Here is a 19,886-nt window from a genome sequence, read left to right on the forward strand (position 1 = left end):
CAATACTTATTTCAGCTTCGTCACGATACCAGCCTAATCGATGTATAGAAAAGAGATTTGTTGACATCACGTGATCAAAGAAACCTTAAAAATGGACGCAACACTGACTCGAATGGATACTACTTTCAGGCGAACTATGACGTCTGTTACTGATATTCTTTTTCCAGTTAACAAAGAAAAAGAAGAAATAAGGCAGCAAATATTAAGGAAAAGTATGTTCATAGTAATACTATCATTCTGATATGTGTTTTTAGGTGTTTAGGAAAACTTCTAATCAAGTTTGTGCTTGCCTCTCCTTCTCTCAAACTCAAACACTAGTTAAAAGTAGTTACACTTCAAACAGTCGAACAGTCAAATCTACTATGAATTCTAGATTCTAGTCACTACAACTTAGTAGAGTCTAGTAGTACTGTGTCAATCTAGTCACTCACTAGTGACCAGTCTGACTGAATGACAGTAATTGATTATTTTGATACTAATTGTAAATTCCCATAGGCATAGGGCTCAATGTTAAACATATTTTCAGCTTCATAAACAAACTCAGAAACTGCAAGCAATGGGTATTCAAGAGATGTACTTAGCAGTACTATACAGACTATTGCGATAAAACTTGGTAGAGCTATGGCCAGGCATGATATCTTACAATACTTACACTTACAGGGAAAAAAAATTAACATTAGAAGATTTTCCTGACCTTTGTCCTCTGTAGTGGTAAAAACAAAAAAAAAAGGTTATTTTTCATAATACATTTTTAAAAAATGTAATTAACTTTATTGACTTTAAGCATCATAGTCATAGGATGATCTATATAGGTCATTGTCTAAAGTAGTCCATAACACTTCTTTAAAACCTCTTTCATTCATTCATCCATTTTCAAGTACAACCTGTGTGAACAAACACAAAAATAAAAATGTTATCTCTAAATTATCTGTCATTTTTTACTTCTGCACATCCATGTTTTTTTTGCCATATAATAATATTGTTATTTTTGAGACGCTGTTTTTTTTTTTATAGTTAATACAATTCTGTATTTCTAACCTATATTTTTAGTGTTTAAGCAAGATGATGATAGACTGTGTTCTTCTTATAATATTTCTTTAATAGCTTTGCATTATTGGTAAAAAACGTATTTCACTAGCTATAAGAGATGTAATACACACTGCATTGCAAAACCAGCTTTTGATATTCTTAAAAGAATATATGGTATGCAAATCAATATAGCCAACAGGCCTTACAAAGAGACATCAGCATTGGTGGTGAAAAGCTGACAAGTGTCTGTAGTTTTAAATACCTTGGAGCTATTGACTCAGATGAAAGAATCAAACCTGAACTACTGGCCAGAATTCCACACTCTACAGCAGCACTTGCAAAACTATCTGGAAAGACAAAGGCATTGCCCTTGACACAAAAATCAGACTGATGTGCTCCCTTGTCACAGCCTCATTTTTATATATGCATGCGAATCCTGGACATTGAATGCTGATCTCGAGAAGAGGATCCTTGCAATGGAGCTAAGATCCTAGGTGTCACTTACAAAGACTACATCACGAATGAAGAAATTAGAAATAGGATTAATACAGCTATTGGACCCCATGATGAACTGTCAAAAAAAAAACTCAAACTCTATGGCCACATCACGAGGTACTCAGGGCTTGCAAAGACCTTCCTTCAGGAGACAGTACCAGGAAGAAGAAGAAGAAGAGCAAGACAGAGGAAGTGTTAGGAAGACAACATCAAAGAATGGACTGGCCTGTCATTGAATGAAATTTTAATCAAGGCAAATGACAGAGAGGAAAGGAGAAAGACAGTAGATAGATCTTGTCCCAAAGGCTCAACAGACTAAATTAAAGGTCAAGGTAAAGGTGAAAAGAATTCCATTGAGCATTGATACATTACAAAAAAAGGATTGATGAAATGGCTTCCGTGAGTACTTAGAAACATCTGAATTAACTTCTTTACAACAATCTTCCACAGACCATGAATATGTCACAAATCTTCCACTTCAGATGTTGTTATACTTCAACTGCTTTTACTTTCCATTTTGGTTTATCGGGAGCTTGGTCATATTGGACCTTAAGGTATTTATCTTTTTTTTTTTTTCATTTTTATGCATTATATTGGTTAGTTAATATCCTTGTTAAGTAAGGCGTACAACTGAAATGAGCTAATCCTTCTTCATTGTTCAAATGTTAATAATATACTTTTGTTTACAATTATGGCTTAAATTTAGAAGTGTTTATCTCATGAGTGCTGTGAACATTTATTTTGATTTTTATCCCACAGTGGCAGCCTCTTGATGAACTGTACAGAATAGTTTTGGTAGCTATTTATATTGTTTACTTTATAATAGAGATCGTTCGCCTCTACCTTGGATATCTAGGAAACTTAATGGAAAGGGTAAGAATTTTCTTTTGGTCAGGATTTTGTCTGGTAAATTTTAATGATACAAAAATAAATTTAAAATAAAATAGATCTTTTTCATTTAATCATTTTTTTAAAAATAACCTTCAATATCTAAAAAATGAATTTTGTTTTAAATGAAATTCTAATCTAAATAAATTAATTACCCATATTAGCTACTTGTTTCTCCATTGCTTACTAAATTTTGCCACAATTTCATTTGTATATAAGCGCAGGGTAATTAAAACTTTGGTTTAAAAAATGTACCATTTGAAACAAGCCTAGAGCCATGCCACATCAAGGAAATACACTGAAGTGCAGGTTTATTTTTATTTCCATACAGGTTCCAGAACTTGCAGGCAGTTGGTTACTGACATTGCTTCTGACCACTCCATTGATTTTGCTTCTTCTTATCAATGATAATGCAATAGTTCTTCCTTTTGAACGAGCTCTGCATATTATTATGACTATCATGGTGATACTTGAAGTTATCATTGGATACTTTGCTATACGAGCGATGGTGAATTATCAGGTTAGAATATAAAATACCTTACTTAGGCTTGTATAAATCATTTTTGAAATGTAAATAGCTGTAGTTGATTACACATTGAATGTCACCTAGGTAGCCAAAGGTCTTGAAAAGTCTCAATGTGATGCAGTCCTCTTTGCATTGCCCCATTCTGTGTCAATTTTAGCAAGTCTTTTTTTTTTTTTTAAATAACATGGGGGTGCTGTTAAGTGCTTAGCTTCTGAACTTGGGGTCCTGGGTTAGAATTTTTGTGAAGACTGGGATTTTGAATTTCAGAATTTTTAGGGTGCCCCTAAGTCCACCAACTCTAATGGGGAACTTAACTTTTGCTAAACATAATGCACTTTCTCAATTTTGTTTTTGTTTCAAGTTGATAGCAGACGAATGATGTCTGTAAACTTGCATTTTTTTGTTCACCTAAGTCACTCCTGTTGAACAAGGTCAGCTATTGACAATAGGTCTAATCATTATTGTTTGATCATGTTTCTTTTAAATAACATCCAAAACTTTCAGCCACTTTTAATGGAACACATTCAATTTTTGAACTATCAATATTGCTGTCCACTTTATTTTGTTGGTCTTGGGTGATAAATAGTATACAGATTTTGTATGTGTCATGTATGTTTACACGCCATGTTGCATGGTTTTCTAATTTAATGCTGATAAAAAAAATATTTTGAGGCTTGCACACAAGTTTAAAGGGAAATCGTGAGAATATTGATTAATCAAATTCTCAGTAATGTCTAGCAGGTGTAAATACAAAATCACTTGGGAGACTACAAAATGCATAAATCTTCATTGCACAAGCAAAAGTGCAGTTTTGTAGCAAGATCAATCACTGTCTTTCTGAACAATTCACACTTCATGATAAGAAATATTTCTATACATATTTTCTCAACCTGTATGGTGACATGTATGCACTACGCAGGGTTTCTGTCTTTTGCAAGAGAGGATTTGAGCCTCTCAAGCCCTCACTCAAATGGAGTTTGATGATGATGATACATATTTTTATATCACGGAGCATGCATATCTGTCATGAAATGTGAGGATACAACCTAGAACATACATGTCTGTCATGAAATGTGAGGATACAACCTAGAACATACATAGCTATGTAGAGGATACAAACAGACTGTAAGACTTTTAATTTCATGCTCTTTGAAAGTATTTTATTAATTTTTCTTTCTTTCTGCAGGTCACCAAGTATCACCTGCAACAATTTACAGATCTTGAAAACATTGATCAAAGTGGAAGCTATTTCCCTGAAACCCGTTACACCAGCTAGCCAGAAAAAATGTATCATTTAGCACTTACAAGATATAGTCATTATAATTAAAATACGAAATTAGTTTACAGAAGGCGTTGACTTTAATAGGAAATGAAATCACATAAAACATTGATGCTTGCGACCTTAGGGACTCGTTAGGGAACCAAAAGATCTTATGATTTTTCTGAATTTATGTCCTCATGTTTAAATGAACATATTGACTATGGTATATCAAACTGATGTAGGCTTAATAAAAGTGTCTCTAATTAGAAATCTGCCACTGTATGAGGCATAGAATTGGGAGTAAAAAACTTTTTTGTGATGATTTTCCTTGGTAGTAGAACAATGCTTGGAGACATTTAACTTCCAAAGAACTTTACCTTTTTTGATTAAAACTATGAGGTAGCAGTGAACTGAACTTACATATTGATTGGAAAGCATTATAGTCTTCAGAAGACATGTGAAGCTTTCTTTAAATCTTGAACCCACCTTTTGTTTTTGGATGCATTTTTTTTTTTCAAAAAATGTAATTAATTTATATACTTTTTTAGATTTATGTAACATTTGATACCATCCAAAGTGATAATTTGTAAATATGTAAATAAATAAGTTTTTTTTTTTTTTTTTGGTAAATAAATTGATCTATTTACAATAATAAAACAAATTGCTGTTTCTTTGAATCTTTCTGAAGAACTCAAAATGTTTTTTGTTGATATAAATATTATATGAGTAATGTAACGAGTAATGTAATGTAAAAAAAAAACAACCACACAATTTTTTAAACTGTTTATTTACATTTCACACAAAAAAATAAATTAAAATATTTTTTAGACAGCTATACATTGCATTAAAACATGCATATAGGTTTGAAAATGTATATTTCAATCAATTTCACTTTTCTGATAGCGTACACCATCGTGCACTTCTGACTAAAGTAGCATTGGCCAGCAGGCTGTTAGTATCTTTGCCAGAACGTGGACAGTACAAGGCCATCAAGTTTGAAGGTATCTGGAGGCGTTGAACTCCTTCTCTATCCTGGGAAAGGAAAACAATAAAGTTACACTTGTATACCACAAAAATACCTCATGCACAGCAAAATAATATTCAGAATGCATTCAGATTGTGATTTGGTTAACTAAATAATGTTAATGAAGTCAGGAAAATATAATAATGATTATGACTTATATGTGTACATTTTTCTATCAAAATTTCTTAGCAATAATAAGAAATCATGTACCGGTACAAATAAAAAGTTAAGCAATTTCATATTAACAACAATTTCTGAATGAAAAAGTTCCTGGTTATGGTATATTATTAAAAACAGATTCTTAACATATTTCTAAAAAAATATTCTTGAAGTTATAAATTCTGCTAATTTATTCTTTCCTTTTATATATTGGAGATCAATATTAGGAGAGTTTCTATATAGTTTGTCTCCAGAGTGTATCTTGGGGCCATTTTTTTGTTCATTCATTTCTTTTTCAAATCAAATTTTATCAACTACAGAGCAGCAAGACTTTTTTTTACACATAACTTAAGCAAGCCAAGGGGACACAAGATATATATGGCTCCTTTTGTCTCGAAAGGCAATGGATGCGCCCAAGTGAGTCACTGGTTTTGGCTTAATCTTGAGACGGGGCAGAATCTGGTGTGGCTAATCAAGCCAATTCTAGAACGGCAGACTTTGCCACAATTCGTACATTTGTATGCCTCTGATTTAGGGCTAGCAGACAGGGCAGCTTTCTTTTTTTCCCTCTTGATTAAAGCCGCTTCAATTCTTTTATTCTCAGCAAGGGTTGTCCCAGCACGCACAGTCTGTCTCCATGCACTCCAGTCTTTGGCTATGTTTTCCCACATACTTTCACTGATGCCTGAGGCTCTCATGTCTCGCTTGCAGACATCTCTATATGTTAGTCTTGGGCGGCCCTTGGGTCTGACTCCTTCCACAAGCTCAGCATATAAGATATCTTTCGGGATTCTACCATCTGGCATGCGGGTGACATGTCCGAGCCAGCGTAATCTCCTTTGTGTCAGGAGAGCATACATGCTGTTCATATTGGCCAATCTCAAAACTTCCTGATTGGAGACATGGTCCCTCCAAGAGATGCCCATTATGCGTCTCAGGCAGCGCAAGTGGAAACTATTCAATCTGTGCTCTTGGTACATGTATGTTGACCAGCTTTCACTGCCATAAAGGAGAGTGCTCACAACACAGGCGTTGTAGACTAGGATTTTGGTCGCTGTGGTCAATTTACCATTTTCCCAGACGCGCTTGGATAGTTTTGCCAATGCTGTGGTAGCTTTTCCTATCCTTTTTGTCAGCTCGATGTCTAAGTCTAGGTTACTGACAATTGTTGAACCCAAGTAGGTAAATTCCTGCACCACTGAAAGGGTGTGGTTCCCAATTTGTATTATAGGTATTTCTGCAACGTCTTGTGCCAGGATTTCGGTCTTGGAGAGACTTATAGTAAGGCTAAACTCTTGACAAGCAGCTGCTAAGGCGTTCACTAGCTTCTGTAGACCTCCTTGTGAGTGAGATACGAGTGCCGCGTCATCGGCAAACAGCAGCTCCCTTATCAAGATACGACGCCTTTTCGTTTTGGCTTTAAGACGTGCCAGGTTAAAGAGCCTTCCGTCGGATCTGCTATGGATGTATATTCCGTCTTCCAGGGATTTAAAAGCACTGGATAGTACGACTGAGAAGAAGATGCCAAATAGTGTAGGGGCCAGTACACATCCTTGTTTTACACCGCTCTTAATGGAGAATGGCCTGGAGGAAGAACTTTCAAACTGAACGGTGCCCTGCATATTTTCGTGAAAAGCTGACACTAGTTTTCTTAACTTATTTGGACAGCCGATTCTCTCTAGTACAGCAAACAGACCGCTTCTGCTAACATGGTCAAAGGCCTTGGTCAAATCAATAAAAGCTATGAAGAGGGGCTGCTTTTGTTCTCTGCTCTTCTCCTGTAGCTGCCGCAGAGAGAAAATCATATCTGTTGTAGATCTTCCTGCCCTAAAGCCACACTGCGACTCTGGATAAACACGATCTGCCAGGATCTGTAATCGCTTTAGTAACACTCTAGCAAAAGCCTTTCCGACTATGCTAAGCAGTGAGATGCCTCTGTAATTGTTACAATCAGAGCGGTAAAAAAAAATAAAAAATAAAGACACAAGATAAGGAGCATTTAAAATAGAATAAAATAGAATCCTGACTCTGACTGTCCACCAAAACAAAAAGAAGACAAAATATTAATGAAAATAGTGACCTTGGTTACAAATAGTTTTATGCACATTAATTTTTGAAATTTAAGTTATACATACACATTTCTTCTTAGAAAAAAAACAACATTGGAACAATACATTTTTTTAAAAGTCCATCTGACTTATCTAATAATCAAGTTTTTTAAAACTATAATAAAGAAAAAAAGTCATCAGCTCACTGAGGCCAATATTTTGATTTCACTAAACTTTAGATTCATTATTGGAATGTCCAAAGATTTATTCAATTGAGATTTAAAGCTGATGTCCCATGTTATTCTGGTGGCAGAGCGGTAAAATGCTTGGTTTCTCAGGTTCAAATCTGTGTAGACTGTAATTTTGAACTTCAGTATTTTTAGGATGACGCCTAGTCATTAGTTGGAGAAAGTAAAGACCGTTGGTCATTGTTCTAGACACAAGACCATCTTGTTAATTGTTGGCCATAGAAACAGATATTTACATAATCTACCCTATAGATTGCTAATTATAGAAGGGGTACTTTGGGCTAACATGAAATAAAAATTGAACAAAACCTTTTTATTGGAAAAATAACATCAGGGTTAGGTTTATCTTAATTCATCTCTTCTAATTTAATGTTACCCATTTATTCATAAAAATATTGAACAGAAAATCTAAGTTACCTTTTCTTTAAGTACAAAATGAATCGGCAAACAGTATGCCCCAGCAAAGTCTTCAATTTCTGCTACGTCTGTGCGACAAAATTTACTATCTGAAAAAGAAAATAAAATTTACTGTTTTGGTTCTTTTGCTTTAATAACTATTAACTATTATTAAGGCAGATTTACATCAATAATTGTTTTTGAAAGAAAAAGTGCTCTACACAACTTAGGTTAAAAACAAAATTGAACTTATTTCTCTATGCATATTAATTTTTTATAAAGTACCTTTTTGAAATTCAGTAATAATGTTAAGATTTTTTAAAATAAATAATATTAAATGTTTTTATTTTCATTGTTTGGAAAAGAGCATCCATTGTGAGCGTTGCCAAGTCTTAAATGTCGCAAGCAGGCTGGTAACACAGATTCAGAGAGAAGTATGGCACTTGATGCTGCCACTGCAAAGAGGATGAATCAATAGACCACATTCTCGCAGAACATCACATCTTGCATGATAGTAGGAGACATGGATATGAGAGAAAAAAACAACTGGTCCATCTTCAGGCTCGGGTTACTTTTTGTATTGAGACAGGGATACCTTACAAAACACTGCCAGATTTCTTTCACATGCTCTAAGGAAAGTCACAAAACAGGTTTCAGATAAGATAGCAGAGTTCTTTACATACAGGTTAGATAGAGTTCTTTACATACAGGTTATCTCTTTCTTTTTTTGGCACAAAGACATCTCACTATCAAGATAGTAAATCTAAGTAGGCTCTCTAAATAAGGTTAAAAATAAAATTAATTAAAAACACAGCAATGTAACACATCATTGGCTTCAAAAGATTTTTCATACTTTTTTTAAAATACTGTAATGCTAACCCGTTTGTGTCTGTTACTATCAGAAGATAGTGTCTGACTGTGTGGGTGTATTAATATCTGCGCTAAGTTCAAATATATCAAGAAACAGCAGGAAACATCATAAGAAAGATGAACTTATAATAAATAAGTTCACTTCAAGATGTAGTTCAAATACTTAAATACGAACTGGAACAGTCTGGTCTCAGTCACTAGAATAAAGATGTTTACACTATGAAAGGCTAGCATCAACTAAATTTGTAGTGTTTATAGTGATGCACCTTTGGCAATCAACAGGGAATGCACAAAAATGATGAAATCAATTCAAAGCGGGACTGTACTTAGAGATAACACGGGATAACATTACAACTCACACATAAATGTATATGTCTATGTTTCAGTTAAGACTTACCAGATGTAACCAATATGAAACATTTTCCAATCATGTACTGTATGTCAATGTAAGGCAAACTGTCTTTTATTGTTTGAAAACTGAAATACAAAAATATTCTATAAGATACACATCATATTTAACCAGATAATGTTATGATTTAAATGTATATAAACTCATGAGATTTTTTAAATTTAATATATAAAGATTAGAGACGAAGAACAACAATAATCTTTATAGGCTCATTAATAAATTCTTGCCTTCAAATATGTATATGCTGTAAAAGGTGGATTTTATAATAAATAAGGTTACACTATATGGAAAACACTAAACTATGCTTACTATAAAGCTACCTGAATTGATATAATTATGTACATTATATTGATTTAAATTGAATTACAAGAAAATGTATACCAGTGGTTGACCTGACAGAAAACATACCTGTCCTTGTGAAATACTTTATAAACCAGAACAATCACATCAATTGGAGGGTGTCTACTGTTTGCAAGGGGAAGCTTTTTTGTAAAATGACTGCAAAGATAAATTAACAGTATGTAAATAAGATTATTAAATCATGAATATTAACAAAATGTATGTGTGCTAAATGTAGTCCAAAAGGGTACATTTGTGTCCTATTAGAAACTAAGACACAGATGGTCTGTTTTTTTTTTTTATAAATAAAGTTGTTTTCTTGTGTGTTCAATATTTGTTTTTTAGCTGACATCATAGCCTAAACATCCTGTTTTAATTTTGGTCAAGCAGGATTTATTTTATTTTTCTGTGTAGCGCTAGTCAATACACTTATTTATGTAAATAAAATATTACATCACAACATTGCCCTGTAAGGTTGTAATACTAGAATCAAAGAACGTTTATAATTTTTGTTAGTCTACACTTGTTTTTTTTTTATTTAACTATTGCCTTAAACCTTTTATACATCAGAATAATTACTCTTAAAATATACAAGAAAAGAGAATGGTAGTTATATTTCATTCATGGTATTGAGAAATAGTAGGCAAGAACTTTGTGCTTATGTTAACAGAAAAGGAACTATGTCATTCTGTAAAATGCCTGGAGTTTTCAGGTAAAGAAGAAAGTATGAAATACCTTTTTATTTAACTCTTTGTCTTGACATTTTACTGAATGAGAAATCTTTGTTTATTAATGGGAAGTATTTTATTAATAGCATACATTTCTTAGCATTAATATAATCATTCTATTTGTCATTATTCCCAACAGTTTTGTTGACTTCTTACAAGTGAGTAATTCATTTAAATTAATGTTAAAAAATGATTGTCAAAGGCTAAAACACCTATTAGGAAAGAATGAGCCATGTAACTAAAGATGTCTGAAAACTTTCAATTTGATGAAGACAACAATTAATGTATTATATATGCAGGGTAAAAACACTATTCTGTTTTGTATGAGATTAGGAAAACTTACACACTAACTCCATTCTCTCCTTCTGTAAAAGTTTTCAAATCATCTGGAATGTTGAGGGTTGTTTCAGAGGCAACTACCTTTTATAGAAAACAAAAATTAGTTTAATTTATGAATAAGAAAGAGAGCAACAAAAAATGTACATGACTGATTTTAAAAATCACTCAGCAATATGTATCATTTTCAAACACACAAAAACATTTTAATGTATATTTCTTAATGTTCAGTTTATAAAAGTGAAGCTCAACTTGGTGTAAGTTTTGAAAGAAAATAACAGACTACCACAGAGACAGCAAAGGTGGTTGATTGCTAAAACACTTGGCTTCTGAACTGAGGTTCAAATCTCAGTAAGAATTGGGATTTTAAGCTTCTGGATCTTTAGGATGCTCCTGGGTGAACCCAAATCTAAAGGGTACCAGACACTAATTGGGGCAAGTAAAGATGGTACTTTTATGAATACTTTACTTTTACGGAGACCACAATTCTAGCTCATGGAATGTATTCACTTTGACTTCCACACTCCACAGGACTAACCAGATATAACAGCTTAAATAGCTTGGCAGTAAACAAGTAAGTGAGTGTAAAAACCAATAAGAACTTTCTTAATTGAGACCATAGAAAAATATGACTATAAATAGATGTTCCTGCAGAAGAGACCAGTATCAATTTTAAAGTACAGTGCTGAATAAAAAAAAAAAATCAACAATCAACCAAAGGACTCTGTTTGCTATGGAAGGGGTATTGGTGTACATTTGGTAAAGATAACTAAACCGAGAACCAATCTCTGAGCACCCCAGAGATCATCTAGAACAATTTGATGTATGCGTATCAAGGCTTTGAAGTTTGAAAAAATCTTTATGAGTTATTAATTTAATGGGTTTTTTAAAATTCCCATTACCACCAAGTGACAATTTTTATAGACAAATAATGTAATAGTTGATAATTAAAGTAAAATTGTCTAGTATGACTGTTGCTCTCCATTTTAATTTTAAAGATATGATTAATAATTACCAAAACAGTTCTGTGACCATGTAGATTTCGTAATGCATGATAAGGACGCACAATTTTGGGCACAACTTGATCTGGGCGATTTTCATTTGTGGAAGAAGCATTAGAATTCTCAACAGAACTTCTTTCATCCATTTAGATCTATAAATTTGAATAACAGGTATATATATAAATTTATATAGAAATATGTTGTTTGCAGAAAGTCGTTTGCAAAGAATTACATAGGAAGAAAGAAAGAATTAGACTACATTCCAACAGTGCTCAAGAAATTAGTGAACTCTTTTCTCTAAATTCATTACCCTAACAACCAATGGGTTAGAGTTTGAATCAGGGCCGGCCTTAGGCATCGGCAAACTAGGCAGCCGCCTAGGTGCTCCGATTGCTGTTTATTTATATTTTTCTAGTTCATTTGGGGCCACCAAATTCACTTTGCCTAGGACATCCATATATCTAAGGCCGGCCCTGTTTGCATGGATGGGTTCTCAAGAAGCCAAACAAATAGAGGAGCTGAAATACTCATTGAAAGACCAATGGAGAAAAAATAATTAAGAAATTAAGTTCATTTTAAGTGTTGAACTGTATGACAAACCAGAAATAAGAAATGGAACACTGGAGCTAGCAGCTATCATATTGCAAATCATCCAAGTATGCAAAAAAGTCATATATTGTCTTCCTGACCAATGTGAAAACAGTTTTCCATTGCTTGAAAAACTTGCCTCCTAAATGAAACAACACAGGATGGTGCCTAGTTGTGTGGTATGTACTCTGGACCCTACCCGCTCCAAATCTCTTGTTGGGAGGTTTGTGCTAGGATGAAATTATCTTCAGAATCTGAAAGAACATCCAAAACATGTACAACGTTTTTTACATAACATATTGTGTGCCATTATATAGCTCAACAACAACAGAAAGAAAACTGTTCTCCAATGTTGAAATAGAAGGAAATGAGAAAACTGACACACTTGCCAAATGTGAGAGAACAAATACACACTTGAAAATCGCTCTCTATCCAGAAGAAATTAATAGTAAATAGTAAAAACGAAAAATGGACAAGCTCTCATTTGAAATACAAGAAAAATGACCTTCTATAACCTATCCCGATACAACCACTTACAATTTTTTACATCAGAACCGGACACAACAGAATGAGATAATATATGTTCTGGAAGCTGAAAATTTGGCCTTTTGGAGTGTCACCAGAGAATGCAGACCAAGCCTAAAAAATAGTTTTCTTTATGAATGAAAAGATCTGAACAAGACACCGGTGCCAAGACCCACCCCATGAAATTCTTTAAATGATATCAGATACAAGTTTGTGTAAGAGTTCTTACAACTTCTTCAATGGCTGGTAAAATAAAAGATAGTGAGGTTTTCAGTATTTTCAGTAAGCAGGTTCGTTCAGTGCTCTATAGTAGCCCATAGGCTCATAAACCTGCACCCAAAAGCTGTACCTTCGCAAATTATTATATTAACACAAAAAATTTTTTTTAGTTTTCACGATTTTAACTATTGTTGATATGGGTAGGTCGCCATTTTGACATTTCCTTAGGGTAACCCTTCAAGATCTGTGATGTAACTCCTACCTATATTTCTTCTTGTTAAGTTACAACTAGACAAAATTAAGCTATTTAAATAGAGTTATAAAATTAAATACAACAATTTTTCATTCAAGCAGCAGGATAAAAATTTAAAGGATTTCCAAAGGTACAAATCATAAATGTGTGTATAAAACAATTCCATTAACGGGATATCAAAATTAAAGTTTAAAGTCATAGACACCCCAATTCACTTTTTACTTTCCTAGACCCCTTGGAAGTCTTTGTAGCCCATTGCCCCTGGCCCATTATACTTATACTACTTATAGTAAAATATAGTTATATTCCTATACTCTTAAGTGAGCAATTCTGATATAACGATTTTCTTTAAAATTTCAAGGTTATGTATATTAATGAGAAAAAAATTCTCAACTCATTGGCCACATTGGGAAAACTCGAGGTTGACGTTTTTTCGGTTTGAAAATGACTCATTATCGAAAAATTAAGTTTGACTAAAATGTTTTATGAATGAAAATTTTCTATATGACATCAAAGGGAAAAAACTTGACACTTCTTATGTCACTAGGCTCACAGCAGTACACTAAGACATTTCTTCGCAAACAAGAACAAGTTTTAATGAATCAATTGGCCTAATTAAACATGTGCGCACCATCTTAATGTAGATTGATCTATTATGAAACTATGGAAGAAAAATAATGAAATTAAATTTGTTGATGTATGATTAGTTATTGTCTTTTAAAGGCTTTATAAATTGTTTACACTTTAATTGCGTAGACCCGTAGGTGGCTTTTACTTTGTTATTATTTTGCTGGTGAATTATTGCAATTTGTTCAAGCTTTGAAGACTACTATCCCATATCAAAACATAGGAAATGGTCATGACACAGCTTATCTATGCCTTACTTGCACACAACGAACATGATATCCAGTGCCGGCCCTAACATTTGCTGGGACCTATGTGAAATGGATTGCTTGCGGCCCAGTCAGGGTAGGGATAAGGATAATAAGTTAAAATTAAGATTTTGTATTAGAAAATAAATTTGTCTTTGCATTACGTTTTTATTAAACAAAGGCTGACAATGCCGTTTTTTTATCTTGCGTAGGATTGGCGTTTACCATATTGATTGACACCCCAAAATGACAATTTTGTCTATTTTAAGGACATTTTTATGAGTTTCTGGAGATTTTCAGGAGCTCCTTAAAAACATGGAAACCATGGGAACCCTATTATAACTTATAATGGTTTAATTTAATAATTTACACATAGAGTTAGCGCAGGCTTATGCATAGGTTGCAGTGGACTAAGGCCAGCCCTGATGATATCCAGCTCGCGGTCAACGAATTTTCATTACACTGCTGCCACTTATGGTTTACCTATAAACCTCGGTAAAACTGAAGTTATGTTCCTGAAGTCACCTAATAAAACCTACTCAGCCCAAAGATCACCTCGCATCCCTTAATGTGGTAGATAACTTCACATATCTGTGAAGCATAGTATATCAAATGACGCATTGCTTTAAAGGGAGGTTGATATGTGATCAGGGATAGTCATCCTTTTGGACGCCTCCAAGCGAGAGATAAATCACTTCGCTCAACCCCTCTTTGTGGATCTGAGACATGGGTTATTTATAGAAAGCAACTAAGACTTCTTGAACGCCTTCACCAAAAATATTCGCACACCATCATGGACATGGCAAGACCGCACTACAAACAGCGATATTCTTGCAAAATGGTATGAACTTCTTATAGTCCGACAATCATGCTGGGCAGAGCACTTATCCCGTATGGGGGACGAACATATGCCAAAGGCAATCTTTTTTTTAGTGAGCTGAAAGCTGGTCAGCGCAACAGAGATGCCCCACAATAACACTTCTTCAGAATACTAACGCGACGTTTTTAAGTCTCTTAGGAAAAAATGCGCTATTTTACTTTGTTACAAAGGTGCACGTTTTACCTTGTAACGTAGAGATTTTGCATCACTTGATGCTTCGTACTAAAGCCATAATAAATATGCAATATTAAATGTCAGCCTAACCATTTTAGAAGTTACAATAATAGCCCAATAGTTTTACGCAAAAGATGCAATGTAAAACGTTATGACGAGCTGTGGATTTCTATACTGTTGGGGAGATTTAAGAGACTTTCTATTCTAATCGGCATGTACAATTACATTGAGAACTGACAGAATGAAAAAGCAACTCTTCAGATTGATAGTCTTTACCTGATCATTCATTTTCATAATTACAAAAATATTCCCAAAATGATTTCAGTTTCAGGTATAGACTATATATTCTAGATCTATATCCTTCCTTAACAAATTATTCATCCGAACAAGGCTAGATGTCACCTGTTACTATTAATAAATAGGCATAGAGTCTAGTCTATGACTGACAGTTAAGTAAGAGAGCCATAGCCGCATAGCCATACTCATAGTAGTTAAGTAGTCATACTGAGTGTGAGTCATACTATACTATAGTTATGGGCCGCCATGACAATAGGCATAACTATAGTATAACTATACTATAAGTATAGTTACAATAGTATATATATACTAATATAAGAGTAGATGATCATCATGTCAATCATGATAGTATTTAGTATTTATAGACATGATGTCATAATAATTAGACTACATGTCATGATAGTATTGATAGATCTATTCAATATTGTATAATTGATATAAATAATGATATATAATTATCAATTATTTATTCATTATGATGACAATGTGAATAAATGAATGATTCAGGCTCAGGCCTGAGGCTCAGGTCACAATGATTGAATGAATGAATGATGATAATTTATTATTAATTATTTAATAAATTTATAGTATTTATATTTATATTATAGAATTTAGAATAGATCTAGATCTACATCTAGATTCTAACTAATACTATTAGATCTAGTATTACTATTACTCATACTCTAATAATAATTACTTTCACTTTGATACTTTTTTTTATTGATAGGCAAGATAGATGATAGATAAGATTCGGTACTATTAGTAGAGGAGAGCACCTACGACGTCCTACTTTAATACCCTAAACTTTCTAGATCTAGGATCATAGATCTAAAGTAAAAGATATAGATCTAGAATAATTATTTCTAGATCTATCTATATTATAAATATAACTATAAGCTCTAGACTAGACTCTAAATATTAATGAGTCTAGATTTACTCATCTGGGATTTAATTTTTACCGCCTCAAACAAATGATCTCCAGTTCACAGACCTACACATATTTAATCATATATTAGAACTCTGGATCTAGATCTATATAGGTCTGTGGTCTAGATCTACATTCTAAATATATATATGGGCAATCGAGGCTTAGATACATAGGTATGTGTATTCTTGTTGCCAGGAAATTTTCTAGTATGTATGTAATATTTTAAAGAATAAATCTATTTATTTTGAATTAATTAATTACTTAATTTAAGGTAGATTATATTTTCTTAAAGATGTAGCAAATCTAAAATATTCCAGAATATAACAGATCTAAATCATTAGGAGATATGATTTTGCTAGATCTAAATTTATAGATTTGAAATTGAAAATTATTCGGAAAGAAAACTTAAATGTCAAGGACATCTGATGGCCTAAATTTAAAAAAAAATGAAAACAAACACAACAACGGTAACAATAAACCTTGACCTGTTAGCTCTCGGTTAAATAAGTCCTAAGTGTTTTAGAACGCGAATGTTGCAAAATACACCAACTTCACCTAGATTCATAAGATAGTGTGGTTTCTCCAAGGTCGCATGCTATAGAATGCTAGGCAGCTAGAGATCTAGATCTACTCAACTGACTCAACTACTGAGATTCAGTGAGATTGATCATTCAAAATCATTCTTGAGATGAGACATGATGATGAGACTGACAGTGACTTGACTCAAACAAACGACAGACAATCACAATGGAATGGCAAAGTAAAAAGTAAGTAAAAAGCTTGAAAAGGTAGTCAATTCAAGTCTATTTAGTCTATACTGACTAGATCTAATCATCTATATTAATTATTATTCATATTATTCTATATCTTACTACTATTTTTTTAGATCTAGTAATAGTATTTAATCTAATCACTATGTGACTATATTGAATTAATAATATTGTCACTAGATCTATATATATCTATAATCTATATAGATCTAGAATTTGATTTATTTATTAAATTAATTATTAATAGAAGGTATCAAACTAGATTTAGAATAGAATTCAATAGATTGACTAGTAGATCTAGACTATGACCTATCGTTATACTTATAATTATACTTATAGACTTTTTTTCTAGTTATAGAATATAGATCTTAAAAATTATTCTAAATTTAATCGTAATGACATAGACCGTCGTAGACTTATTTATTCACTTAAGTCTAGAATCTAGAATTTAGTCCTATTATTAAGTAGTATGATTATAATTATCTAAAATCTAAATCTAGATATCATATTATCATAATATGATCATATAGATCTAGATCTACATCTAGTCAATAAAGATTATAATTTAATTATAGTATATTAAATTTATAGTATTATTAATATTATAGAACTAGTACTAGATGATTCAACAAGCAACTCACTAAGATTTTAATTCTACCTCTACATTGCAACCACATTGTAATAGTTAGTAATACCCTCCCACATAGCATATAATATACTATAGATTTAGATTTAGAAGATGATTACGTCCTACGCATCATGCATTCAGTCATGCATATTAACCAATAACCAATGACTTTTAATCTAGATCTTCATACAATATAAACTTAGTACATACAAAAAACTTTACATAGACTTAGTCACAGTGCTTAGACTAGACTAGAATAAGATCTGGTTTCTAGATATTTTCCCATATCTCGTGTAGACAAAGCCTTTTTCCGCTTATATTATTTAAGTTTTCTTTCTGTCTTCTGCGCCTGTCTTCAATAATGGCTTTTCTTAGAGTCTCTAATGTTTGTCCCTCAGCCTTTGTGAGAGCTTTCCAACTGTTTCTTTCAGATGCCATCTGCTGCCAGCTACTTTGCCTTATGCCAGTGAGGGCGAAATGGCACCTGAGTTGATCTTTATAGCGCTTATAGTGCACCTCTGTTACGCCATCCTCCTTTAAGATCGCCTTTGGCATGGAGTCTTCTCCCATGCTGGATAAGTGTCCAACTCAACGCAGCTGTTGAATAGCTATTAGTACTTCTATACTGTCCACACCAGCCTCCAGATATATATATATATATATATATATATATATATATATATATATATATATATATATATATATATATATATATATACATCATATAGCATATATGTTGTTTAGTGGATAGATGTATAAGTTCATGTATTTCGAACCATCAACTGGGTGGGTAAATACATATAGTAAGTAATAATAATAATAAGTGGAGTTTTCAAACACTTCCAAATTATATAGATAGATAGATAGATAGATTTACATTTATATTGGTTTCTGTTGGAAATTTTTAAAAAAATTATTTTATGTTGCACAACTTTCATGCTTATAGCATGCTCAGAGGGCTATGGTCCAATTTCTTTTGTGGACCAGCGGTGGGGAGAGGCATCTGGGAGAAGGTTGAAGTCTATAAAAACTTGACATATAACTTATATATGATAAGATTTCCTAATCTTTAGAATGAATAATGTGATTTATCAAATATCTACTAGAAGTAACCCAATTTATCTCTGGAGGAACTATTTCAGTCAGTTATTTCCCTTTAGATGTTAGCTCTAAATTTACCTGTTTAAAAATGTTTGCCACTAGAATTATTTTAAGAATATATTTCTATTTTTGTACATTTTTTGTTAAAGTTGAAAACAAACAAAATCAAAAGTTTAATCACATTCAGAATACCATCATAGCTAAAAGTTCTTTAAAAATCTGTTGTAATAGAATGATAATCAAGACTTTAAAAGTAGAAAGTGTGATTGCCACATGTGTGTGTATTGGCATGTTTGACAGCACACAATCAGTTGACCAGCAGCTTAATGTGCTTGTTATTCAGGTCACATTACAGGTGCAGGGGAAAATTTATTTGCAGATTTTTTCTGCAGAACAATTGATTTGCATAAACTAGATGTAGAGTGATTGATAGTTATGTCAAGAGACTTGTCCTTGTTAAAAAAAAATAATTTAAAATAAAAAAGATTTAGTTTATATAAGGGAAACAACTACATATTTATGACATCTCAGTACTTTTCCTTTTTCTTTGTCAAACAGAATTATTTGATCACCACAAATTTATTAATTTTTTATTTTTTTTTTAATGATTTTTTGTTAGGGATGATGTGAATAATTGTGTGCAAACTTTCAACTTGATCCAAGAATGGGAAGTGGGAGAAATAACATGTACAAAATTTGTACTAGTATGATTTGATATAAGCTTTGTAAAAAAAAAGAAAGGTCCTATTACACCTTAGTATATTTTTATACAAAAAGGAATTCACAAGAATGAATCAGCTTTCATTTTATTTCTAATTTTAGATTTATTGAGCAATTATAAAAACTGCATAATACATTATTTAGATTTGGAATAAAAACAACTAAATTACTATA

The 19,886-nt window shown here is 32.6% G+C and overlaps 2 protein-coding genes across 8 annotated transcripts; one reads left to right on the plus strand and one right to left on the minus strand.

Annotated features, from left to right (window-relative positions):
• The first annotated feature begins 51 nt into the window (after window positions 1-51).
• On the plus strand, window positions 52-4,697 carry LOC106064894 (transmembrane protein 17B-like). Its single transcript, XM_013223544.2, has 5 exons — window positions 52-212; window positions 1,975-2,078; window positions 2,284-2,397; window positions 2,744-2,932; window positions 4,125-4,697. The coding sequence occupies exons 1-5, from the start codon at window positions 92-94 to the stop codon at window positions 4,212-4,214; spliced, it is 618 nt and encodes a 205-aa protein (XP_013078998.2). The 5' UTR covers window positions 52-91; the 3' UTR covers window positions 4,215-4,697.
• A 270-nt stretch (window positions 4,698-4,967) lies between these two features.
• Window positions 4,968-16,778, minus strand: LOC129922122 (uncharacterized). Of its 7 annotated transcripts, XM_056006760.1 has the most exons (8): window positions 16,263-16,496; window positions 15,545-15,676; window positions 11,772-11,909; window positions 10,764-10,840; window positions 9,762-9,851; window positions 9,342-9,421; window positions 8,096-8,184; window positions 4,968-5,231 (listed from the first exon to the last, which is right to left on the minus strand). In XM_056006760.1, exons 3-8 carry the CDS (start codon window positions 11,901-11,903, stop codon window positions 5,088-5,090), a joined length of 612 nt encoding a protein of 203 aa, XP_055862735.1. In that variant the 5' UTR covers window positions 11,904-11,909; window positions 15,545-15,676; window positions 16,263-16,496; the 3' UTR covers window positions 4,968-5,087. The 7 variants fall into 7 exon arrangements, with proteins under 7 accessions (XP_055862735.1, XP_055862739.1, XP_055862738.1 ...); XM_056006764.1 differs by lacking the exons at window positions 15,545-15,676; window positions 16,263-16,496 and adding an exon at window positions 16,755-16,778; XM_056006763.1 differs by lacking the exons at window positions 15,545-15,676; window positions 16,263-16,496 and adding an exon at window positions 16,525-16,610.
• Window positions 16,779-19,886: the final 3,108 nt, after the last annotated feature.

This window comes from Biomphalaria glabrata, chromosome 12 (assembly GCF_947242115.1).
Source record: "Biomphalaria glabrata chromosome 12, xgBioGlab47.1, whole genome shotgun sequence".
NCBI classification, from domain to species: Eukaryota; Metazoa; Mollusca; class Gastropoda; family Planorbidae; genus Biomphalaria; species Biomphalaria glabrata.